At 40.6% G+C, this 26469-nt stretch overlaps 2 protein-coding genes across 3 annotated transcripts in view; both read left to right on the top strand.

Annotated features, from left to right (window-relative positions):
• fam20cl (family with sequence similarity 20 member C, like) overlaps positions 1–26359 on the top strand; it is a 32710-nt gene extending 6351 nt beyond the window's left edge. For both annotated transcript variants that reach the window (XM_018682441.2, XM_051070409.1), the window contains exons 9-11: positions 24479–24560; positions 24699–24758; positions 25160–26359. In XM_018682441.2, the coding sequence (XP_018537957.1) occupies positions 24479–24560; positions 24699–24758; positions 25160–25433 (416 nt within the window). In that variant the 3' untranslated portion in view covers positions 25434–26359. The remainder of the gene's footprint in view (positions 1–24478; positions 24561–24698; positions 24759–25159) is intronic.
• Positions 371–24368, top strand: LOC108887170 (dynein heavy chain domain-containing protein 1). The gene is made up of 44 exons (XM_018682438.2): positions 371–430; positions 1176–1627; positions 1865–2062; positions 2179–2382; positions 2492–2602; positions 2880–3036; positions 3240–3494; positions 3772–3915; positions 4370–4481; positions 4702–4934; positions 5046–5289; positions 5514–5671; positions 6235–6360; positions 6472–6748; positions 6985–7112; positions 7411–7609; positions 7697–7794; positions 7915–8143; positions 8246–8371; positions 8480–8574; positions 8662–11818; positions 11906–12005; positions 12149–12308; positions 12409–12691; positions 12793–14317; positions 14691–14796; positions 15127–15241; positions 15357–15543; positions 15792–15894; positions 16271–16399; positions 16562–16753; positions 16988–17407; positions 17527–17950; positions 18137–18229; positions 18339–18512; positions 19292–19470; positions 19901–20917; positions 21012–21186; positions 21314–21388; positions 21796–22021; positions 22175–22266; positions 22349–22498; positions 22763–23388; positions 23514–24368. Exons 2-44 carry the CDS (start codon positions 1260–1262, stop codon positions 23940–23942), a joined length of 13599 nt encoding a protein of 4532 aa, XP_018537954.1. The 5' UTR covers positions 371–430; positions 1176–1259; the 3' UTR covers positions 23943–24368.
• Positions 26360–26469: the final 110 nt, after the last annotated feature.

The raw sequence follows: 26469 nt of genomic DNA, 5'->3' as shown, positions 1-26469 counted from the left end.
TTTAATAACATTAACGGTAGTTGCAGTCCACTGAGGACAACGTGCCTTCCTTAATGTTCTTATTTTCACCTGTGATTTTACCTGCAGTGGTAATGGTATGCTGCCATCACTGTACCTCAGTACTTGAGCACAATTTTGAAGTATATAGGCTACTTCACTCGAGTATTTCCATTTATGCTGCTTATACTTCTACTCAACGACAACAAACTAAGAATGGGATTGAAAAGTAATAGTACTTTTTGTAGTAAAGGTTTATGTCATATGCTTAAGTCTTGACAAGCTGTATCGGAAAAAAGCCATACTGTAGGGTTAAGGGTAACGAGCAGTTTAAACTCGACATACTTGACCTTCAGCCAGGAGACCAACTCGAGTTACTGTGCGTTACCGTGGCAACGAGCTGTCGCCGTGGTTGCGCTGACAACTTCTTCAGGTAAGAAAGTCTAACAAGTTAGTTTTGTCTCCTTTGTTGTTAGGTAGTTGTTTCGAAGTACTTATTTAACTTTAGAAACATATCCTGCTGTTTCCAATGATTTTGGTATCCAAATTAAGTAGTTATTAAGGACAGAACAGGTGCTAAACTGCGTCAAGTGTACCGTCTTTAGTTTTGTGCTTACGGAGTTAACTTTAGCATTCATCACAAAGTTAGCGTCGATTAACTAACTAGCTTACTCGCAAACAATTCTTTCCCGTTCCAGAATTAGCAAGTAGATGTTTACGTTATTGTAATGGAGGATAAATCACGTATGTAATGCAGTTTACATAGGAATTTTGAAGTCAAACCGTACTTAAATTACTGTATTTTTCTGACGTTTGGTAAGATCTACTGTAAATTAACGTTAATCTGCGCTACCCAGAGTCGTCGATAAGATTTTACCTGTACACTGTTTCATCATGACTTGCTGAATGTCAATAGGAAATGGAGAAGTGGAACCGCATTTTTCATGATAATGAAAAAAGTAATGATAATACCATATATTTAGATCAAACATTATTGAGAAAGCATATGTTTGTTTCCACACAGCTTATATGTCATTAGCTTGATAATTTCTGTGTTCAGAGAGCAAGTATTAACCAGTTCATCCTAGTCTAGAATTGTATTGTGTAAAACAGGACCTTGGTTTTGTTATTTAGCTAAATGACAGTGGTAAATTAACTTGTTTGTTTTTACCTTCCAGAACTTCCAGGGTAAAGTCCTAACCATCAAGATAAAGTTTGTGGTATGTAAACCGACTGATGGTATTCATAGAGAGATTAGCAGCATGTTCGCTGCCACTAAAGGGGAAAGATCCCGTAATATAATCTCTCAGACTGGTGGTAAAGACATCACTAAAACTGGATCCAAGGTTAAGAAAAAATCACACTCTGCTGAAGTGACTTTACCACCTATATGCCCAAAGCCACCTTCTCTCTCAGCCACCTTTGTGGCCAGGCCCCTGTTCAGCCCTACCTCCATCCTTCAAAATGTCCCTCCTGACAGACCTTTATCAGTGGTGGAACTTCCTCGTCTGATAGCCCAAGTAGGACCTGGTAGAGCCATAAATGATACAAAATGGACAGGACCTCGACTAATGGCCTCAGCATTAGGGACCAACATCCCTATCAGAACTGCTGAGTCGACAGCACAAAGGTACATGGAATAATTCAGATTTCATTTATTACATCAATGCAATCCTTTTGTCACACCTCTTGAGTAAAATGGTGAGATATGTAAAGATGATTATTGTTTGTAATAGGCCCAACCCTGTCTTGCTAGGCCTTGAACAAAAGTTAGGAGCTGAAAAATTTAGCTGCCAAGATTTACTCCCCGAGCTATTTGAGTGCAGAATGATTTTCTCTGTTCTTTATTCTGTTTTTCTTGTTTCAGTGTAACAGAGAAAGATGAATCAATGAAAGTCACAACATGTAAGGATAAAAAGATAAGGACTGTAAAGGATGGGAAAGCAACCAAACCAAATACATTTCCTCTCACTGGCACAGAAGTTGTTCACATCTTTGTCCAAGAAAGACACCTGGCAGAACTGAAGAGTTATTACCTTAAAGAAGTGGACAGAGACTCATACAGGTACAGTTGAATAGTATTTACCATCCATAAATGTCAGACTTCTGTGGATCTTCTTGTGTTGTAATTTCATTCCATGTGAACACTTGAATGCATATTGATATATCCTCTTTTTTTAGACCCTATGACCTACAAGTGGTCCATTCCAGTGAGGCTGGTTCTGAGCACTACATCTTCTCCCCTAATTATGTACTACATGTGACAGAGAAGGGTTATGGTGGATTTGTTAGTCTGGCAGAGTGGTACAGAGAGTCTGTGTTGTGGACAGCTTTGCAGGAAATCTCATTTTTCAGGAACTTCAGACTGTGGAAAACGTTCACCTTGTAAGTACATATAAGCTGTCCTTCGTGTATTTCTCTCCACTTACTTGTAAATTGTGTTTTGATTTTTTGTTTCTCCATGCTTCACCTGCATGGGTTTTGTTTGTGCCAGGTGGCATAGAAATGTGCGCAAGATATGTTTTCAGCGCAAGTGTGTGAATCTGCAGGACATGCTGCTTATAGCTGTGCCTCAGTTCAGAAGTGCTCTTCAACTTTTCACTAGGTAAGTTATAGCAAACAGTTACAGCACTAATGATACAAGGGTGCTGGTTCTCAACAGGCAGATGATACTGTTATATATTAATATAATATGATAATATAATATTCTTTTGACTGGCTGTTTTTGGCGTAATACATAAAGAACTATCAGATTTTAAACCAGTGGCTCTGAATTGCTCCAGCCATTGGATCTGACCTTTTAACTTTGAGATAAAATGTAGGACTGATGTTTAGATGATTATTTAATCTAAGTGATGTTTGTGTGTCTGTTTTTTTTACAGACTAATTGAAGATTTGAAGGAGACACACTGGCTGCCCCAGGAGGACTCTCAAACCTACACATTGCTGGAATTCAAGAATGTACTGATAACTAAGAATCAAGAGTGCCTGGAGATTCTGGGGAAGTTCTCACAGTTTCGCAGTGTCATCCTAAATGTGGTACCTCATCCTTTTTTCCCTTACATAATACAAAACTATAACAAACTCAAACCAATGTCAAATGTTAAGAATAGCATCAATAATTGAGCAGTTGAGAGCATGTCACTTATTTTGGAGCATTAGACAGATCTTTTGTAGTTTTATCCAAGAAGGAAGCCTGGCCATTTCTGTAATCATCTCTAATAATGCTTTTTTATCCCCAGGTGAAAGACAACAGCTATAAGGCACACCAGGAGCTGAAACTGCACATGGAATATGCTAAAAAGCCAAATAAATGCTATGAACCCATTCACCTCCATCTGGCTCACCAACAGGAGCTGAAGAAAGAGTTGGCTCGATCTGAAAGCATCTTATTGAAATTGGGGTGCTTTGCTTCTCTCATCAATCAAATGGTTGTGCAGAGTCTCATCACGATCGTCAGACAAGATGCCATATCTTTTCTCAGTAATGTTATGAAGGTGACAATAGCATTCATTAATTCCATTTATGTTGGTCCTGCTACACCAGCACACCTTTCTGCCAGAAAAAAAAGTCATGTTGATTAAAAACACAGTAGCCTTGCACTGTTGCAACCTGCCCTTGAGCTATAACAAGGAGGGCATGGATACAAAGCCCAAGTAACTGTGAAGAACCACTGCTATATAAAATAATGGAGGAAGGATCAGATAAAGCAAATTCACAGTATTTAATTAATATTGAAGTAAATCACTGTTGTTGATGTTTTCTGTTTGTTAGAGAAATACATCTCAGCAGTGCAGTCTCTTCCACACTGAGCTGTGTCTCAGTGCTACTAATCAGCTGACTGTGGACCCACCAATACACCTGTTCCAAGAGGCAGTGTGTGAAGCACTCCTGACTGTTGGCGACTCCATAGTTCAGGTAATTTACAAATTTGCGCAGTTGCAATGACAGTTACACCTACATGATATGATATTTCTCAGTTGTAGGTGTTGGATAGTTTTAAGGTCATTGGAAAAGCACATTATATTTTTGAAAGCTAGTCCCCATAAACAGAAAAGGGTTTGCACTAGTAAAATGAATGGATTACTAATTACAACACATTGAAATGGACAAAACTAAGTATTAATATCTCCAAAAAGTTGATTTGCACAGATGTTAGCCTATGATACACTTATGCTAAATTATGTTAAATTTGCTGTAGAGCCTCAATAATACAATTTTTGGTAAATCAACAACTATGTGGGATTAAGACTTACATTATATTTAATATGTTATATTTATTATATCTGTTAATTCTAGCAATGTTGTATTTTTAACAGTGTCTTGGTCATGAATTTATCACCAGCCTCATAAAACCTCTCTTCTCTGGTAGATGTGTGACACTTGTGGATTCTTCCAGGAGATCAGCAACAGTGTCTTAAACTCTGATTTTGCTCGGGATTTAACTTCTGACCTCAGTCGTATTGAACATCCTCCTATTACAGGTATAGCTAACAGTTGTTTCTGGTCTTTAACAGAACATTTCACTATTCTGATTTCAGTTGATTTAAGCGTCTGCTGACCCAAACCTGCTGTCATTCCTGTTGCTGTATGGATCAATATGGTCTAAACACAGAATAGTTCCAAAATTAGATAAATGATAAACTTATTTATTTTATAAACAATGGGAAAACAGATTAAATGTGAGTGTGTTTTATTTACCAGGGGAGAATAAGAACAGTAATGGAAAGACTGGTTGCACAAAGTTTTGCTGCTGGCGATTGCACAGAGACCTGTCAGCTCACTGGCTGGTGCTGCCAAAGCAAACCCAGCTAATGGTGCAGGGCAACATGGTGCATGGCTGCTACTATCCTCTCTCCAAGACACAGCTGGAGTGGCAGATCAGCACCAATGACTCTTCAAAACAAGCTGACAGAGAGCAGACCAAGGTCATGCAGGTGAGGCTCACTTTCAAATCCAGTACTAGCCAATGTTAGTGTATAATCAGTAATCATCTGAAACAATTTGCATACCAGCTCATTTAGTAATTCCAATTGTTCTCTGGACAGAAAGCTGAACTAGAGATCCAGCAGCTGTGTGAGCGCTACAAATGGTTGGTGGACATTAATTTGTTTATTTGTCAATGGAGTCAAGTCTCTTTGGAATCCATGAAGGGTCAGCCTGCTTTACGGTATGAGGAGCTCATTAAAAAGCTGCGCCGCTGGGCTGAAAGAATCAACACAGTTCCCTCATCACTTTCTACCTCCAACCAACTGTTCATAATCCACTGCACCCACACAAAGGACACTCTAGGTATGACTGCATTTCATAAAAGCAATTATATCTCCTCTCCTGTGTGACTTGAATATTCAAAACAAATCCTATTCAAGAACTTTTCTTAGGTCAGAATTATTCTTGACTGGTTTTCTAAAATAGCAGATTACCTGTATGTGTCAGTTTATAGGCTAAGAAATCCATAAGTTATTTCCTGGACTTAATAGCAATTGGTATTTTGTTCTTTACCTTTGTCTCTTCAGGTCAACAGCTGAGGTTCATTGAGGAGAAGGTGCTGGAGCAGCTAGTTGAGCAGATAAAGCTACACTCAGAGAACCTCATAGCAGATTTTGAGAGGACTACAGCCGAACTCAAGACAGAACCGCAGGACTTACATGACCTCTCAAGATATGCTCTTATGGTATAGTAACTCTCAAAACTTTACATACATGCATGGAAAAAAAACAAAACATATAATGTAAAGAGAAATTGATAGATCCAAATGGTTAGCAAAAGACCTAGATCTAAAAAGATCATAAAATAACAATACCCTAGTTCTCTGAGGATGGGTGATGGAAAATCCAGATCCTCTGAGACTCCTCTTTCGGTCCCACATTCACTTTAATTGAATTATTCATCATAAGGGCTGTGCTTTGTCAGAGCCAATGTGTTCTGAATTTAGATTCCATTATCCAAGAACGATCAGGTGATGCATAGTGATTTAAGGTCTTCAGTGCTGTTATTTGAAGGAGAACTATTGACTATATGTACTCATGTCTATACTTTTGCAATTGGTATTAGTGAGTACTCCAGTGGACTTTTGTCATGATGAGTTGTTTAATACTTGCAGGATGTAGTTTCATCTAGTTGTCACTCAGCTTGATTATCCAGCCTCTAGGCACTAAACTGTCTCTCTTAGTCCTCTGAAGTATTTTACAATATTTAAAATTGATAAAAATGTAAATTTTTTCCCTCTCTCTGCAGGTGAGGGAGTCTGTGAAAATGTTGGCAGACATGCAGGAACGGTTGGAGTACATTCACTCCCTCCAGAACACTGTTTGTATGAACTATAGAGAGATGACTGAGCAGGAGCTTACTTTGAAAGATAAGGTCTGCAGGGATAAGAGTGAAAGTTATGTCATTAATAACCACATTTCACGTCTCAGCTATGGCTTTTTTTACACTGCCGTGACTATGCTTCTTTTTGTGTTCTATATTTAGATGCTCGGCTTATGGGATAGCTTTATACCCCTCTTGAAGGAAGCAGACAGCATAGTCTGCCACCGTCTTCCTTCAGTGGCTAATGCACTGAACACAATGTTCTCATTTTTGGTCTGTGACCTTAAAAATACAGTCTCTAAAGCTACATCTGGACCCTTCCTTGACCCAACCCAGAACACCAAAGAGATGGTCTCCAAACTGAACAGTATGTGTGCACATGTGAACAGTATAAATGCAAAGCTGGAGCAACTTAACAGGAACAGTCAAAACCTACAAGGTATGAATTATGGCATGAAAAAGTTGGCTACTTCTGAACCTTTAGCCTTGACTTGTATATATCGAAAGGTGTATGGTAAGCTTAGCAGCAAAAAATGATAAATAAATTAAAAAGACAACCATTGAACACTTTCTATTGATCACCAATGGAGAAAAATATGTTCCACTTTGTATTTGCAAGAATCCAAATCTTACTAATCCTAATCCAGAATGTTATGTTCTGTTGCCTCCCATTAGAACATACAATGGATTTGACCAAATTGTCAATGGATGTTCAGAAGGTCAAAGCTCGTAAAGAGTTATGGGAGCTGATAGCTGCATACACAGCATGGATGGAAGAATGGAAACAGCTGCTTTTCAGTGAGGTAACATGCCAAATGAACCTCTCTCCGCTTTTTGACAAGATGATAAAATGTATTTGACAAGGAAGTAATCATTTTAACTTGAATTTGCTCTGTCCTTAATTAGTTGTCATCTTTCATTTCTTTGAAGAAAAAAATAGTCTAATATAACAACTTGGAGTATTGGTAAACACATTCTGTCTCATAATAAAACATGTATGTGTGCTATTCACTGCTTGTAAACCACTATCAGTAATAAAATGAACACTATTTTGTTCTCCATGCGAGTTAAACAAACAAAGCTTTTCAAATTTTCTGTCAGGTTGTGGTGTCACAAGCTCAAGGGAAAATTGCAAAGTGGAAGGAGCAAGCTCTTTCTCTAACAAGTATCATACCTGCCCATGATGCGGTGCTGCAGGAGACTTTAGGGATCCTGGAAAGCTTAAGCAGTCAGCTTGCAGTCATGGCCAAGCTACAGAGCCCCACACTCAGGCATAAACACTTGAGAGCTATTTTTGAAGGTCAGACCCTGTGTCCATATTGTAACATATGTATACTGTGTGAACCACAGCGTATTTGAAGTAATCAAAATATATTCTGTCTGGCAGGCTTTGGCCTACTGAATGTCTCAGAGAGGAAGGTGACTGTTGGTGAGCTGATGTCTCAACAACTTCACCAAGAAGCTCACCAGGAACTAATTTTCAAGGTAAGAGCAGGAGAGAGGTATGTTATGGCAGTGACAGACACAATAAACAACAAACTTTTCTTATATGTAACTGATACAGCATTCAATTATTTTTATCTATGGCATCTTTTCCTTTGTCAGATGTGCAGGGATGCACAAGCAGAGTGTAACACAGAACAGACCTTCCAGAAGCTTCAACGAGAATGGAAAGCTAGACTCTTCCGGCTGGATGAATTTACTCACCCTGTTTGGAAGTATTGTGAGTTACAACATGGATTAACAGAGACAGAGAAGCCCACAGAGGGCATTGTTTCAAATCTCCAAACTGCCAGTCACCACCCCTGTAAAGAGGAAAGATTCATCATCATTGGTGAGACTAAATAACAAGCATTTTTTGTTCTGTGGGGGAAATATGTAAAAGCAATATGCTGCTCACAAGTTGGTGGGATTTTCCATGTTTTTCCTCATTCAGGTCTAGAAATACATTTTGCTGAGATAGAGAACGATTTGATGACTCTGTCCACCATGTTGAAGTCTCCATATACTTTTGAGTTCAGGCAGGAGATGGAAGATTGGATGCAATCACTACTAGATCTTGGTAAATCAGATATTCAGAAAAAAAATTGCTTGCTTGCAAGTGCAAAAATTATTTGAACAAAGAAAGAATTCATTGCTTTTTTTTTGCTTTTTCTTTCAATATTAATAGAGAAGCTGCTAGACTTATTTGAAAGATACCAACAAATGTGGGCCTTCTTGACGAAGATGTTTGATGAAACACTCTTTAGCATTAAAAGAGATCTGGTATGTCTCTGGTATGTCTCTGATACATTTCAGAACTTTACTATAAGTTTACATCAGACTAATGTTGTTTTTTGTGTTTTTTCATAGCTGGAGCAGTTCCAACCAGTTGATGACACATTTAAAGAAATTGTGCGCTCTATATCAGCTGACCCTCATGTATTGAGCTTTGTTAATTCCAAGAGGAAAAATGACAGATTTCATGGTAACAGTCTTTGCCAGATTCTCATTGGTGGTCTGTATACAATGGAAGCTATTTCCAAACAGATGGTGGATCCTCTGGATGCCCTGCGTGAACAGTTTCCAAGACTCTGGTTCTTGAGTGACAGGGAGGTGATACAACTACTCTCCTTTCACCCAAGGCCTGTCACACTGCAGTATTTTGCACGCAAATGCTTTAAAGGGGTTCACTGGCTTGAAGTGGATAGGGAAATACCATGTAATACAAGAGATGTAAAAACCCATGGGCCTACATCTGGGACCCACAGACAGATGAAAGTGCTAGGGGTTTTTGCCAGCCTCCAGGAGCACATTACCTTCCTGTCTCCTTTAGAACCAGATCTCAATGCCTTGGTTTGGCTGAGTGCCTTTGAGAAACAGTTAAAGTTGACCATGGTACAGCTCATGAAACAATGTGCTATTGTGCAAAACCAGCTTCAACCATCCAGTCAAGATTTGGAATGTGATAAGAAAGCTGGAGACATCTTGTTCCACATGGCTAGTAGGACAAAAAATATACAACCTGTGCTGGATGTGCTGTCTGAATACCCTCTCCAGTGTCTGCTGGTGGCTGAGGAGGCAGTATGGTGCAGTGTTGTGCTACAAGCTTTCCAAGAATCAAGCCCAGTGAAACTGAGGAACATAAAGGCGTACAACTCTGCAAAACTGAAAAATCTTGGCTGTTTCATAAGAAATGGAGTCACAGGGGCTAAAAGCGAATCTCTAGTTTCTAAGTACACGATGATGTGTCTGCGTGCCTTAGTTCTGCTTACAATGAGTCATGCACAGCAGCTCTCTCAACTCATGGAGGTACAGTGTGTGCTGGACTCTTCTTTTGAGTGGCTAAGTTTGATGAAGTATCATATAAACTCAGAAGATCAGAGTCTGAAAGGCAGTGATGATTCAGCGTGTTATGTGGATGTTTTGGGCCATCGCTTCCAATATGGCTATGAGTATTTTGGTCCAGAAGACTGGATGATGGTGCACACTCCTCCCACAGATCGGGCAATACTGGGGATTCTCCTTGCACTGACAAGCTACAGGTGTGGGTTTGTGAATGGACCTAGCATGTCTGGAAAGAAAAAGACTGTGGTCCAGTTAGGAAAAGCACTGGGCCGGCAGGTTGTTATTATACAGTGTTATCCCAGCATGAGACTTGGTGTTATTCAGCAGATGCTGTTTGGCGCCCTACAGACTGGAGCATGGCTTCTGTTGGACACTGTGGACTTACTAACACAAGGGGTCCTGTCGTCACTAGGACAGCATCTAGTAGACATTCAACAGTCCCTCTGTGGGTTAACAGGAAATAGGAATCAACGGACAAATGACAAACCAAAGGACGGGACTGTTGATGGGGCAGATATTGTTAATCCAGAGTGCCATAGGGTACTTGGAGGGAAAGGCATTTCTGCTAACCTCAACTATGGGTGTGTTCTGATCTCATCAAAGGGGTATACAGCCGAAGTTCCAGAGACTCTGCGACTTGCGACAAGACCAGTTGCATTAACCCATCCAGATTACAGGATCATTGCGGAAGTAATGCTGACTTCCATTGGTTTCACAGAGGCCATGTCTTTAAGTCAGCGTCTGGTGTCTCTTATCAGTTTGGCCAAGGATTCCTTCTGTCTGCCTGATTTCATCACTGATGATCAGAACTGCTATCTTGTAATTTTGCAAAAGATCATCTCTGCCTCTGAAATACACTTAAAACAAAGTGTAAGGCAATGCCAGTTTACAGATGAGGCTAAAGGATTAGCTTCAGAAAAAACTGATCTCATGTCATCTCAAAATGAGCCTGTCAGAGTCGCTGACAAGGATAGAAAAGAGTCTGAAAAGTCTTCCAGGTTGCGCAGTTCTCATGTGTCAATTATACAAGGCTTAATGGAGGAAACTGCCATTGTCAAAGCGATTCTTTCTGCATTGTTACCTGTTCTTTATGACCACAAGAAAGCCTCACAGTTCTACATCATCTTCAAGGACGCATTCCCTATAGCCTGCCAGTTTCCTCTTTTCCAGCAATACATTGAGGAAGAAGAAAAGAAGCAACTTAAAGATGCAGTTACAGAAGAATTACAAAGGAAACAGTTTCACTGTGACAAGGAAATAATTTGCAGTGCTCTTACACTCTACCAGACTATGAAATTTTCTCCGGCAGTTCTGCTTATAGGCCCCTCGGGTAGTGGAAAGACAACCTGTTACTGTGCTCTAGCTGGAGCACTCAATAGTCTGGCTTCCAAGGCAGTGGAAAATGTGTTTGAAAATGACAATATGATCAAAGGAAATGCCCCACAGGCAGATCCTCAGATCTCTGCTTCAAACTGGAACTCTGTCGACACTGTGGTTTTATTTCCTAATGCCATGTCCCATGATGAGGTATTTGGCTGCTTCTGTGAAAAGAGAGGATGGCAGGATGGAGCTGTTCCAAAAGTACTAAGAGTTTCAGAACGACAGGAACACAGAGGTTTTAAATTGTGCGACAATAAGAAGAGAAATGATCATATGCCAATAGTAAAATGGCTGGTAATGGATGGGGAACCTGTGGGGCAGCCTGGCTGGTTAGATTACTTAACCACACTGTGTGATCCTGAGGATCCATTTCTCTCCCTGCCATCAGGTGAAACACTTGTGCCATCCCAATCATACCTAAAGCTACTTATGGAGATCACAGACCTAAGTGATGCAAGTCCCTCTGCAGTGACCCGCTGTAGCCTCATTCATTTTACAGGAGCTGATCTGTGGAAGGCTGTGTGGAAGAATGAAATGGATGCTCTCTACTGTGCACACAGACTTGATCAAAGGACCTTGAAAATGTGGAATCGTCTCGCTGAAGATCTTTTCTCCAGCACTCTTGGTTTGCTTAAGGAGAAGGCTTTAACCTCTGCAATCCACAGTAAAGGAGAATCTTTTAAAAGCCCAGTGTATGGACTGCAAGAAATCATGTCATTTGTCCGGATCCTATGTGCTCTCCTACAACATTTTGGGAAGGAAGTAGAAAAAACTGAGACCATACCTCAAAGTGACAAAAGAGGTATAACCATTTTTAATCAACTTATAACCTTGCGATAGTAGAATAGTGGTGTTACCTTTATTAAAACTATCCTTACTCTCCTACCAGATATAGCTCTACATGGAACCCAGAGTAAACAACAGCTGCTTGGCAGGGACCTTTTTTTGGTGGCTTATATTTGGGGATTTGGTGGACATCTGCATCCTCGGTAGGAGAACTTTATATGTAGTCACATACTGTATATGTGCACAAATATTCAAACTATGTATACTCTTGCTATCAAAAAATGCTAAGTCTCCATGATGAGTATCAGTAACTAATGTTATTCATATGTTTTTGTTTTTACTTCAGTCACTGGCCACAGTTCGACTTGCTTGTCCGCCAAGCACTGTTTACTTGCCGGTACAAAATTGTGGTTCCTGATAAAGAGAGTGTGTTTGAACACTTTTTTAGCATCGACAGTAAGATGTTCCCCAAGAACATGCTGTTGACAAATTCCATCATGCCCAAGGTTTGTCTTTAACACTCTTTAAAGACTTTAAAGACATAAATACGGTATTCACTTCATTTGAATATTCTAACTTACATGTGTCTTAAATGTCTGTTCATAGTATTGGAAACATACCAATCTCCTGAACCTCATGTTGGAGGCAAACCAGCCAGTGTTGCTTGCAGGAGAGCCTGGTACTGGAAAAACCAGCCTGTGTCAAACTTTGCTGAGTTTTGACAAGCCACACATCAGCCTACCAGCCAGTCCACTCTTGAGCTCCAGAGACCTGCGTACTATACTGAAAACCATCAGTTGCCAGAAGTACTGTAAAGATAGTGTGGGTTCTGCAGCCAAACAGCCAAGACTGCTTCTGTTTGTGGATGATTTGCATGAAACCCCCTGCGGTGAGTAAGAAAATTTACCTCAGATGAACTAAAATGATTAAATTTGAATCTGACTGAGAGAAGCTCTGTTAGATTAATATTTCTATTGTTCCTGTTGATAGATTCTTTTGGGAAGACATCGACTGCTCTAGAATCTCTACGACAGAGTATTTCAAAGGGAGAGATTCTAACATTTGATACTTACCACTTCAAGTTATTGAGTTCTGCAACCATCAGCTATATGGCTACCTGTTGTGTGTCAGGATTCAGCAATCACTACAGTAATGTGATATCCTCCCGGCTGTCACGCCTGTTCTCCATTTTTGTGCTCCCCAGTCTATCTATAGACATTATATTGTCTATCCATTCTCCTAGGCTACAAGTCTGGCTCAAAGAAATGCCACTTAAGCAGAGTGGTGAGGACATGGCATGTTGTATCATCACTGCAACTAAAAATCTGTATCATGCTGTATGTGACCAATTCCAGCCCACTGTGCAGAGGCCCTATTTCATGTTCTCCCATCATGACCTGCAGAAGGTGTTTCAGGGGATGTATCTGTGGCAGCCTAACATCCAAAATACAGGGACAACGCAGAAAAAGGAGTATGCGCTACCAGGCTTTCCTCCAGTCCTTCCTGGGCCTGCAGCATCAGTTCTTAACATAGCACATCTCTGGATGCATGAGTGCATGCATATTTTTAGCGATAGGTTATGCTCAGAAGACGAAAGAAAAACTCTTATGTCACTCATAGCCAAGGTTGCAGCAACACACTATGGAGTTGGATTGGTTGATGAACCCCACCCTGACAGTATAGATGTCTCACCCAAAGTCACAAGCCTTGCTACTCACACACTACCCACTGACACAGCAGGCACCTATAAGGAAATAGGCCAGAGTCCAGAAACACTAAGTCTGCCACCAGAGCCAAAACCAGCTGGCCAGTCAGACCTGAAGATAGACTATACATTGACTGAATCTTCAAAAGAGGCAAGCCTAAAAACTCATCCTCTGCAGCAGCTGATTGTTCAGCATATGGAGGGCATAATGCCTAGGCTTGTATATGGTCCTGAGCTTTCAGAGGCCTTGAATTCAGTGGATCAGCAACACAATTTCAAATCTAGCTCTTGTTACAAGGAGCAAGATCTTGATACGCTACTGCAGAAACTGTCTGCTCTTGTGGACAGAAAAGAGGACAGTCAAGGACACAAAGGACACAACATTAAATCCAAATACATTTTACACAGAGAGAGAGTGAGACAGCTGCTACATATCCTCAGGGCTTTGCTCATACCTGGAGGTCATGGAGTACTGATCAGCTCAGAGAGAGGCACAGGCCGTAGAACCACTGTGCGTTTAGCGGCCTACCTCACAGGCTACCAGCTGATGGAGGTTCATTCTGGTAATGAGAAGAAGTTGCATGAAATCCTAAAAGAGGCTGGAAATCGAACTAGAGTAGATGGCGGTAATGTTATCATACTGGTCCATGAAGAAATCAGCCAGTCTGTTAGAGAAGAACTGTTGCTGGCGATGGCCCACAGAACCTACCCGGCACTCTACACAGAAGAGGAGCTGAGGAACTTTGTTTCCAGAGTGACGGCTGTGAACAACTCAAGAAGATACCTTATGGACAGTTGGGTGTTTGATAAGTAAGAAGATATACCTAATTGATATTTTAATCCTCATATTAGAACTGGTAGCTTTTACCACTCAGCCCAATCAAACTGTCTTTTTTAAGAATTAGACCTAGATGTACATTTATTCAGTATTTTGTCACTTTGGAATTTACTGTCAACAAAGAAATGTATGTAATGCTAATGTACTTGTGATATGGACAATCATCACCAATGACAATCATTTATACTGTAGTTGAACTCTTGGTATGTTAATGATGATTCCCCATTCACCCTCATTCACCAAATAGGCTTATAGGAAAACTGGTTTAAGTACTTAGACTAAATATTTGGAAAAGATAATTTGTGTACATTATAAATCATATTCAGTCTGTTTCTTTTAACAAAGGTACTTGAGCCAAGTCCACAGAAATGTCCATGTGTTCCTTCTAATGCCCTTCACCACATCAGACACCAGTGAGATACGTGCCAACAATATAACCCCTTGTAGGGACGTAAGTATGAATACTTTTTCCTTGAATTATTCTGCATGTAACTGAATCTTTGTGTCTGTATCCCAAAGCAGAAGACAAACTATACAGATGACATTCTTAAAAAAACAAGACTGTACACCTCATTTAGAGAAAATATTTGTAAGTAAGGTGAGGAAATGGGACAGGCATTTAATGCAATAGACCTTGACACAGGAACCTCTCTGTCACATCACAGTTGAATTTTTTAGATTGTAGCCCTTGTTTAGAATACACAGTCTGGCATACTAGGTGCAGTGATTTAATTTTAAGTAGCAGGCCTAAATAAATGACATTTTATTTTTTATGATCCAGAGACAAATGATCAAGGCCCTGAGCCTCAGCTGCTGCGCCGAGGTGTACCAGCTGTGGTCCAGCCAGTCCTTAGTGGAAGTTGCTGTTCAATGCCTCAAAACCTGTCCCAACAAAAGTGAGTCAGACCACAAAAGTTAGTCTATGCTGACTTCACCTTTATCACTTTTTACTGTCAGTGTTATTTTTACAGTGTACTGAGACATATAACTTTTCCTTTTGTTTTAATGCAGTGAGGAGAGAGGGCTCAGAGGCCAGCTTGTCTGTGGCTATGGCAGGAATCCATCAATCTGCATGTCAGTATGCTTCTGTCCTTCTAAGTGCTCAGCCTTTCAGTCCTCAGACTTATATGGATCTCATTGCCCACTTTGGTTACCTCTGCAACCACCTGCACAAACAGTGGCAGGACCAAGCCAACAGGTAATTAGTCTTAAACTAATAGTTGAGTAGAATTTTTCCCTCCAGTATTTAATATGCTGCTTTACATCTATGAGTTCATTTGTGGTGATTATGGTACTAACTAGCTTTAAAGTGGCCCTACACTTTGTTACAGGGCTGTTTAATTAGATTGTAGTAGACTGTACAGGTTTAAATTATGTTTTCCTGACACTTTTAAAATAAAACAAAAATACACATTCTAGTCTACAATAACTATTTCATTTTTTCAGACTTGCCTCTGTTCTGTCTCATTCGGATGTCATGAACAACACAGCTACGCAATACAAAGAGCACTTAAAAAGACTGAAAGAGAAGACTGCTGAGACACAGAAGGTATTGTAGAGCAATTCAGCATATGCAATTCCAGTGAGATCAATATCCTATATAACCACAAGGTTATTTGTCATCACAGTCAAAAGGATTCAAACAACCTTGAGAGCAGTATATCCAGTGCACTATAGAGGCTTTTTTATGCCGAAGAACATACCACACACCACAGACTGTTTATTAATTTCAAACTCATAAACTCATGCCGGTAACTCTTTTTTTTTTTTTGCTGTGACAGAGCTTATGTTAAAGTAACTGTACACATATACATCAGTTAATATTGCTGTGTTAATATTCCATAATCACCTTAAAACCTTTTTGTGAAAAATACAAGTTGAGATACCTTCAATAATGCAGTGTTCCCTTCCCATTTGTCCTGCAGCATGAGAAAATGCTCCTCAGAGCTGTAGATGATCATAAAAGCCTGCTTGAGGATGCTCAGGAGAAATGTGTGGTAGAGGAGAACAAGGTGTATGACTTGGACGAGCAGATTAATCATGCTCAGAAGCAGGTAAACAGATTTCCTATTTTATAGATATCTGCATCAAAAATCATATAAATGTATACCTAATTCTAATTTGCTGTTTAGATACTGGGTGGTCAGGTCCTTTAGAACAATGTAGAACATTTATTAGGTGTCACAGAATATGAACTTTTAAATCTTTTTTTCCAGGTGAGACCTGTGTTCCTTTCAGGCCTCAAAATTCTTCAGTGTCTGAATCCGTCTGACCTGGAGGAGGTGCGTCACTACAGAGATCCGCCTGATGGAGTGGTGAAAATCATGGATGCAATTTGTTTGCTGTTTAATCGTCCACCAGGCTGGGACAGTGCTAAACAGCTTCTTGGACAATATAACTTTTTCCAGGTGTGTGGAAAAATTAATTTAATTTAATTTTAAACTTTTTTGATTCCTGTCAAAAACTGTCGGTGCATTAAACATAATACTGTAATACTACATGCAAGTCCTAGGCACTGAGTTGAGTCATCATTCTAATTTGTGTAGTATACACAGTTGTTTTGATATTGAAGTATTGAATTTGTTGTGTATTAAGTGGCTGCTCTTGGGCTGCTCTTTTGCTAATATATCTCCTTTCATCAGGAGTTGGAATTTTTTGACCGGTACAGCTTGACAAGTGAACAGCTGCAGCAGCTCGGCCAGATAGTTCACAGTCCTCAGTTTGTGCCAGAGTCTGTGCGAGAGGTGAGCAAGGCCTGTGAGTCCCTGTGTCGATGGGTCCAGGCTGTATATGAATGCTGCTGTATCCAGCACCAGATGTTGGTCAAGCAGAAACTGGAGGTGCTGGTGGAAGAGGCACGAGGTCATTTGCACCTGGCCAATCAGCAGAAGGAGGATGTATTGAAGCGTCTAGAGGATGTTAAACTTCAACTTCAATTTGTACAAAATAACCTAGAGGAGCAACTGCTGGAGCTGCACAAAGCAGAGAGCATGGAAAGAGAAGCTACTGTAGCTGCTGGACAGTTAGAGGAACACGTCAGAAACTGGAGGGCTGCTTCTCAGGTAACAGAATTTGCAAATATACTGCACAAGTTACTTATACACTCCACTTAATTTTGTGCTTGGATGTTATTTTTGATGACTATTTTCTATTTATTAGAATTTTTCTATTTTGCCTTTAGGAGGCAGAGTTACATAACCAGAACTTATCAGGAGATGCCTTAATCCTGGCTGCAATCATCGCTTATTTAGGCCCCTTTGCACCTGATATACGCACAGAATTACTGAGCAAGTGGAGAGAGCTATGCCAAACAGGAAGCATCAACATAAACCCAAAGGATCCTAGAACCTCCCTGTTTACTCAGTCAGACCCTGCACCTCCTCATCCTCCTCTCGGTTTTCACATCCCTGTGTCGGAGAGGCTGCAGCAGCTTCTGGGTCGGGCGTTAGGCATGAAAGAGTGGCAGCTCCAGGACACTGTGTCTGCCAGACTGGTGGTTCAGCTGTTGCTGTGGGGCTACAGAAGTGCCTTGGTTCAGCGTTGGCCTCTACTGGCAGACATCCAGCAGCATCTAGAAATAAGCTCTCAGAGCTGGCTCATCATAGGTAGGTCCTTGAGAAATCACCTCTGCTTGGATTTGGCCATTTGTTGCTGTGCCGTCCTGAATCATACAAAGTGTAGTTTTTGGCCACCGGAGGTTGAAGTGCAATAGGCTTCATGTAGAATAAGATCTGAATGATAACTTGTGTTGAAAAACTTAAGCCAGCACATCATGAGTGTCTGCTCTACAGGAGAGAATACCAAACTTGAGACAGAGTGTGGGATGGTGGTTTGTGCTGATGATCCAGAGCTACTGGACAAGCTGGACCAGGCTGCTGAGAAAGGTGAAACACAGAAGAAATTCATTTCATTATATTCTGCTACTTAGTTTAACATGATGTTGTGTGTGTCTTTTTTCCACCCCTAACCTAATCTTACCATTTTGTTTTACAGGTTTGAGAGTCCTGGTAACTCACGTGGAACGTGGAACCCCCAGTCCTCAGTTTCTGGCCAGATTGGCCCCCCCTGCCCCTTGCCCTTCAGGGTTAATGAAGCATGTTCGCCCAACCCACCCTGACTTTTGCCTCTTCCTCAGCACTCATCTGCCTGTCCGACTGCTCAGCAGTGGTAAGAATGATTCAGTATAAACAGGTTGTTTCTGTTAGAGTTGTCTAACTTTAGTATAGGTATTACAGGTGGTATAGGTTTAGGTATTTTACCACAAAAGTGAAGGATAAATCCAAGGGAAATTAATGAAGATTTTGGATTTAGAGAGTCTAACAGTTATTTTTGCAGTTACAGTTAACAAGGCTTTTATTTTCCAGAATGTTGTCCTTATTTTTGTGATGATATTATGTGATATTTTTTTTCTTGATTTTGTTGTTTAGTTTTAATTTGATGTGTCTGTGTTAGAGATGCAGCATTCCTTGGAGGCTGGCCATGTATGTGTCTAGCTCTCATTGGATAACTGATAAAGGTTCAGTCTTCTTGCAGCGTGTATATATAGATTGTGTTTTTTACACTTTCTGTTAATCACCCTGATGAATGCTCTGTGCTGGAACGCATTGGTAAAATAACAAATATTCTTCCAGTTAGTCTGCTAGTTTTGCTGAATTGTTGTTTTTCTTTTTTCAAATTCATTAATCATCCCAGTGCAATATATGTACAGGATGTTTTATGAGTAATTGCTAAGACTTGTAACTTATACACAGACAAACTAATAACTTTTCACACATCATAATGACACACATAATGTGAAGAGAGGGCACTGCTGAGTATAAAGAGCTAGAGCCTCACATGGGATATCTAAAAACAGTAATGAACTGAACACTCAGACATTTTGGATGTGAGCTCTTGTAACTCATCTAAAAATAGTGACTAACTGTATTCTTGCTCTTGTTCCTTAGAGATCCATCCATCCATATTGGCTGAGGTACATGTAGTTGACCTCTCCCTGAGCTCAGAAGAGATCCAGGAGCTGATGCTGACACAGCTGCTGCAAGCTGAGTGTAAAGAGCTGCTGATTCAACACCTACGGTTCCAGAATGATAAGCAGTTACTGCAGGAGAAGCTGGTCACAGAGGAGGTGACCAGACTACCATTTACCATCAGATCAAACAAATACTGCTCCATGTAAAAGCTCTCTGGCTGATAACTGTCAGGCTCTAATTATTATCAGTTTTCATTTTCCAGACTTGAATCTTACAATGTGTATTGTTCCCATGAGTCTGGCTTTGGATGTCCATATTATCTAGATTACCTGGGCACAGTTAGAATGTAGCTCATGTGGATTCTAACATGACGTGGTGGTTATGGTGAAGATACTGTACTAGGCTTTTGAGAGTGATAAATTAATTTTTTAATTAAGCTACTACTTTGACTGTTTTACCTTTAGATCAGACTAAAGTAGGGTGCAGTTCTTTTATGCAAAGTCTGACTTAATAGATGATAATGTAATTATCTGCTGCTGTTTATAGCTGTTGTGCATCAGTTGACTGTACACATTCTTGTCGTAGAACGCTCTGATGGACTACATCCTGCAGTCTAAGACTTCACTGCTGCAGGACTGTGATTTTCACCCCCGCATGGCTGCTTGTCAAGAAGTAATGAAGAAACTGCAGGCTGAGATTAAACAGCTGAATGAAGAGCTGGATTACCATGAGGCTCTGGTGGCTGCCCCCCGACAATTAGTGAGGCTAGCTGCTGCTCTCTACCAGGCTCTGGAGGAGGTGTCCCGTCTTTCTCCTGCATACTACTTTTCCCTACGTGGCTTCATCACAGTTATCCAAAAAGCCTTCTTTGTGAAGGGCAGACCAATAGTGTCATATATCACTGGCAAAGTACCAAGGGGTATAGTACCAGAGGTTACAAACAATATGGTTGCCCAGCTACTGGTTCAATACAGGCCTTGTCTCTTCAAGAGCCATGTCGCTGTTCTGAAGCTGCTGGTGTCTGTGGCCCTGCTCCAACACAACCAGCTCTGCTCCGAGGGTGAGAGGGTAGCCTTCATTAGGGGCCTTCAAGACATAGAACATCCTGTCTTTAAAGTTAAACCCAGCCCCACGTCTACCACCTCTCTACCCAGCTGGATACCCCCTCAAATCCATCCAGAGCTCCTCCGCTTGGAGAAGATCTTGGCCTTCAGAGGGCTGATTTCCTCACTTTCCAGTTCCTCCATACAGTGGCAGGAGTACCTGCACTTTCCTTCGTCCACTGTGGCAGGGACTGTTCCCTGTCACTCTCACTCCCATCTGTCTCTGCTACAGCGGGCTCTCCTCTGGAAAACCATGCTCCCAAACTGCCTTGATGGACTCGCTGATGTGATAGCTGCCTGTCAACTCTGTCTGCCTGTTCAGACTGTGGGATCTGAGGCCCCTCACACTGGGAACCCAGAGTCCCTCGCACAATACCTCGTCAAACATGAGGGACCCATCATTCTTACATTGCCCAGTCTAAGAGGAGATAAGTGGACAAATATTCAGCCTCTTCACTTAATAAACAGTTTGGCAGACTGTGTAGCAGAAACAAAGAAGGTAAGACACACTGTTTTTCTTTGTTTTAAGTTTATAGTGTTGACTGTTGTACTTCAGTGCAGTGCTTGATGTTTTCTTAATGAATATGTTTTAGGTTCAAGTCAAAGTCATTTCTTTTGGGGCTCTGTGTAACAGAGAGAGCATACTCTCAGCACTGAACAAGGCAGTTAATGATGGCCACTGGTTGGTTTTTAACAACTGTCAGTTGTTGGAACAATGGGATGATAAAGTAGTGGCTCACATCAGCCAGCTGATCTTGCCTTTCAGAGGTAGGTGGTCCATCAAGAATTAATTTACATTGCATTTGTATTAATTATAATCATTGACAAATGCATACAACCCAGTCTTTCTGTTTATGTATTTATCTGTCTGTCTGCTTGCCTACCTGTTGCACAGAGGAGCGATGCCTGATTCACCCATGCTTCCGGTTGTGGTTTATAACTCAAGAATATGCATTATGCCACATACCAGGTAGATTTAATTTTTTGCCATTACTGCTATGTCCAAGTTTTCTTTTTAAGGGACACTGTAGCTGCAGTTCAAAGGATTAATCAGTCTGTCTTTTTTACTACCACTACCACCTCTTACTAAGCTAGAAGATTATCAGTCTAATCCTTTACCTTCCTCAAACAAAATACACACAGAACATTGGTTTGCAGTCAAAGCACAAAGTATATCCATGTTTCTCTATTAATGCCATCTCACAGTCTTTGTGAGAGAGTCTTTTTTTTCCTGTGATAATGAAAATCAGAGTTGTCCATTTATGATTCAGTTCATTGATTCAGTTAACTTCATTAACTTATATTTGTCTTGGTTTTGGTCAGGTTATATTAATGATTAAAATGATAATGGTCATTGTTATTTTTATTATCAAACAGCGGCAGTGCGACTGTGTGCGTTGCCTCTGGTCTGTGATTCTCCCTGGGATCTGAAGGAGGAGCTGAGCTGCTCCTTGCAACAGGTGGTGTCCATCATACAGTGTCAGTCACTGTCAGGTGTGACAGCAGACAACACGGAGTTCCTCCTCCGCTGTGCCATCTTCCACTCTGTCTTACTGCAGAGACAGTCCTACAAATACTTAGGCCAAGGGAGAATCTACAAGTGGTGAGGAAATGGGCCCACATACTGTACATATTTGCCTATTTAGAAACCAAACACATGAATTATGGATTAATGTATTAGTATTTTAAAAGGTACCTTCTTCAAATAGTGAGTAATGTCATGAAGGATTAAGACTTGATTGTTTCCATTTCAAAGGAGTCAGGCAGACCTCCTGGCTTTGGTGGATGCACACAATTGCATTGCCAATCTTTGCCATGACAAGACCAAAGCTTTGCAGTATATAGCAGGTAAGGCAGCATTAACAGGTAAAACTGTCCCTCTAGTTCAGTAACTGTACGCTGTTAACCTTCTTGTACTTTGCATTCATAGTCAATCTAGTGCATGGTGGCCATGTGCTAGACTCTGCAGATTTGGAGGTGGTGGAAAGTGTTGCCAAGGCCTGCCTTACCAGAGTGTCACCTCTGTGGGGCAGTGTACCACACATCCTCTCAGATTTTATCAGCAATCCTGGCCAATTCGGTAACCAGACAACTTTCTGATAGAACTGTATTTTACATAGTATTCATCTGACAAGCTAACTGATGAGAGAGTGGACTGGAGAAAATGGATTATGCAAAGATTTTTTCTTAATTCTTATATTTTAAATATTTAACAGAAGGCTTTATGTAGAGCAAGTTATACATATCAGGAGTACAAGCAATAGAGCCACAGTGGGTGTTTCTGTTTATCAACTATTCTCTTTAAGTACAGTGTATTGATAGTGGCTATGTTTCATGTCCTCAGATTTGTCAGGACTACTGCAGATTTTGGAGCAGGGTCTTCAGGATTCAACGAACATCAATGACCCCTTTGTGCTGGGTTTTAGTCCGGATGTGGCAGCTGAGACAGTCAAGATCAATAGCCGCAGTTTGAACATACTACTGCAGGCCTCCCAAACTCCTCTAGGAACAGTGAGGAGTCTCTACACTCAGCTAAACCAGCCCTCCGTAATGCCAGCCTACAGCCATGCTAGAGACAGATTACAGGCCCTGAAGAGTTACCTTACAAACAAGAATGACAGCAGAGTTACAAATGCAGAAGCAGTTTCTCACAGTCCCCTGAGTGACTTCCTCCAGGCTGAGTGGGATGATCTCATTGATTTGGTGTCCTTGCTCCTCTCACAGCTCCAACAGCCCGTTCAATACAGTGCGCCAACCTTCAGTTCCCTCCTCAAGCTTACCGACTTGTCTCGTATGGAGAGGAGGGCAGAGTTGCTCAGTGCTTATCTCTGCCACTATAACACTTCAGATCCACCTGGTGCATATAGACTGTGTGCTTTCAGGAATGCCAGAGGCTTTCTGGTGGCAGTGTTGAGAGAGGCTGCTCAAGTAAATCGCAAATTTATCAGTGATGTAAAACTGCATTTTCAGGTAAAGCGTACAAATCATGAAATCATACTAAAATGGCCTTTCAATTTTGGAACTCTGTGGATTGACTGTAACCAAGTGCTACAGGTGCTACAGGATAAATACTTATACTTTCCTTGTTCCTACAGGTTCTGAGTGATAGCACATACCCAGCCTCACTTCCCTTGGATGCTGTGTATTTGTGTGGCCTGGAGCTTAGAGGGGCATCATGGGATACGCAGCTAGGAGCCCTACAGGACACAGTCTCTCTGCAGCCATGCTCACTGCCCCTTCTTTGTGTCAAGGCTCAAGTCAGGAGCACAAATACTGCTCAAGATACCTTCCCTTGCAAAAGTTCATATTTAATGGACACCAGTAATGTTCAAGTCTCAGATGCTTCTTCATCGACTGCCTCTCAGTTACCAGTGTACCACTGCCCACTCTATCTAGATGAAGAGCGGGAAACAGGAGACTGGGGGCTGGCAGATGTTAACATTATCACTAAGGTTCCCCTTCATGCCAGGTTAAATCCTGTGTTGTGCAGTTTGAGAAGAGTGAGGCTAGTGAGTATTCTCTGACTAAACCAACCTGGATTTATCAGCTGTGATGAACCTCACTGATGTTGGATGCAGTAGGACTTGAATCTTGTATATATCATTACGACTAATGCTCATATGAATTTATGTGAATCCTCAAATACATTTGCAGTTACTGTATAATGTCTGTTTATACATTATGTTTTTGTAATGCTTTGAATTTTGTTTTTCATTAAAAGCATTACCAAGTGGCATTTAGACAGTTTTGTCTAATCCAGCTGGAACTTACTGAGCCCAATGGAGTGGAGGTCTTATCTGAATAAACTGTGTTTAATCTGTTCAAAGGCTTTTGAAATGTGATGTGTAATTTCTACTTGATGATTTACAACGATAGTTATAAAGTCTTCCTGGTAAACAGTACAACAGATTACAGTTTTTATTGCTTTAATGTGCAATCTTGGTTTCATGTATCAAAGGATATTTACTGTGGGAAGCTCTACAGGAGGAGGTGTGTACTTTGAGTTGTAATCATGTAGTTGTTGATAGCAGTATCTGAATGATTTCCTTTCTTTCCATAGGTAACATGGACAGGCACCACTATGAGACTTTTGAGAAGTTTGCCAACAATACTTTTATGTTGCACCTCGACAACGGGAGAGCGTAAGTATTTCTGTCACTGTTCTCACAAACAGTGTTCATGTTAATGCACTTAATGTTTTTAGTTTTTTTTTTGTTTGTTTTTTTACGGTTAGTTTGGTGCAGTTGTGACTTTACTGACTGAGTCTGTTCTTGCTGCAGATTTGGGCGTCACTCTAAAGACGAACCTTCTATCTTAGCTCCTCTTGAACAGTGCTGCAGGTACAAAAAAGCCTGAGATAAAATGTGGTGAACTCTATCTATCCCCTGTCCCTATGCTCTCTATGTTAATATACTCCTTCTGTGGTAACTTGCAGTTAAAATAAATTGTATTCCTCTTATCAGAGATGAGGTTAATCCAGATTTATGTAGTTACTTATACCTCAAAACTCAAAAACAGTATTGTACAGCATCACCTCAGTATCATAAAAGCCATCACAAAGAGGTAACACTGGGTATTACAAGAGAGGAGGTTCATGGCTTAGTTCAACAGTTGTAAAAATTTCCCAGATCCAAAATACAAATCTTTGCTGTGACCATCAGATGCTATACCTACAAATTCACCATTACAGCTTTCCTCTGTCTTCTCCACACCTCTTTGTTTCACTTTGATCTTTCACCAGAATCCGTCGCTCCACTTGGCTTCGCCTGCGTCTCTTGTCTCTGCCTCAGTATCGTCTTAGCGATGTCATGCGGGCCTCGCTCTCCCAAGATCCCCTTCACAGTGTAGCTCCACTGCTGTCGGAGCCCCACCTTGCTGCTCTCGATCGGCGTTTGAAAACTGTGCTGGAGACTGTAAGTCGTTGCCAAAAGCAACAGAGCCAGGATGGCGGTGGTGATGAGGTCATCTTTGATGACAGTGCATATTTGAAAGACATGGTCAGTCCTGCTGGGTAAAGCAACCTCATACCTCCTTCACATATCTGTGTTTATGATCGCTCTAGCACATGCAAAATGGTGTCAGCAGTTATATTAAGATCATAGTTCAAGGATAACTTGGATTTTGGAACCTGAGCCTCATGTTTTTGGGTGTAAATGACTGATATTGCACTTTCCAAATTTTTGGCTCTACAGCATAAATTCATTCTAGCCACTGACAATGACAACATCCAAACATCCTAAAAAATGCACTTCAAATCCATATAGCCAACTCACATCACTTTAAAAGTTATTAAGTTATTAGTTGGAAGGGGAAATTGGAGGATTAATCAGGTACTCAATTATAGACTCTTGCCACTAATTTGAAAAGATGATGCATTTAAATGTGATAAAAACACTGGCCTTGTACAGGTTAAAATGTGCATGTCTTCAGGTGTGAAGTAAGGGGAGGGCATTACATGTTTAAGACTAAATACGCAGGTAAGTTTAACTGGTAATGAACAGTTTTATTTTAGTTTTGTCATATTTTTTATGCATTCTGTGACAACTGTAATTTTCTTCAATATTAACTTTGATTATCTTTACCTGGACTGATCTGTTTCAAAGCTGAAGTACAGACAATGACGATGAGATTTTTTTCAGTAAAATTTACATTTTGGCCCATCATGTTATTTAGCAAATTTTATCCTTGTAAATAATGCAAGAAGAATAAGAATACTATCTACAGTATACATATAACTTGGTATTGTCTTAATTTATTTCCAGATTGTTTTCTCCATAGTTGAAGTACCTTTTGCACTGTGGTTCTTGAATGTTTAAATAAATTGTTATAGACCGTATTAATTGAAAAACTGTTGTGATTAAAACATCACAACAAATTCTTAGGAGAATAATGAGATAATTCACAAACACAAACTGCTTGATAAAAGCAAATTAAGATTGGAGGAAGTCATTCTGTGTTTACTGTGTCACTATGGTTTGTTAACACTAAAATAAGAAAAGACTGTTAAACTTGTTAAGGATATATAAATTTATAGGCCTGAGATTCTGGCAC

Source organism: Lates calcarifer, linkage group LG5 (genome assembly GCF_001640805.2).
Source record: "Lates calcarifer isolate ASB-BC8 linkage group LG5, TLL_Latcal_v3, whole genome shotgun sequence".
In the NCBI taxonomy this organism is placed as follows: Eukaryota; Metazoa; Chordata; class Actinopteri; family Centropomidae; genus Lates; species Lates calcarifer.
This window is presented reverse-complemented; position numbering and strand designations above follow the sequence as displayed.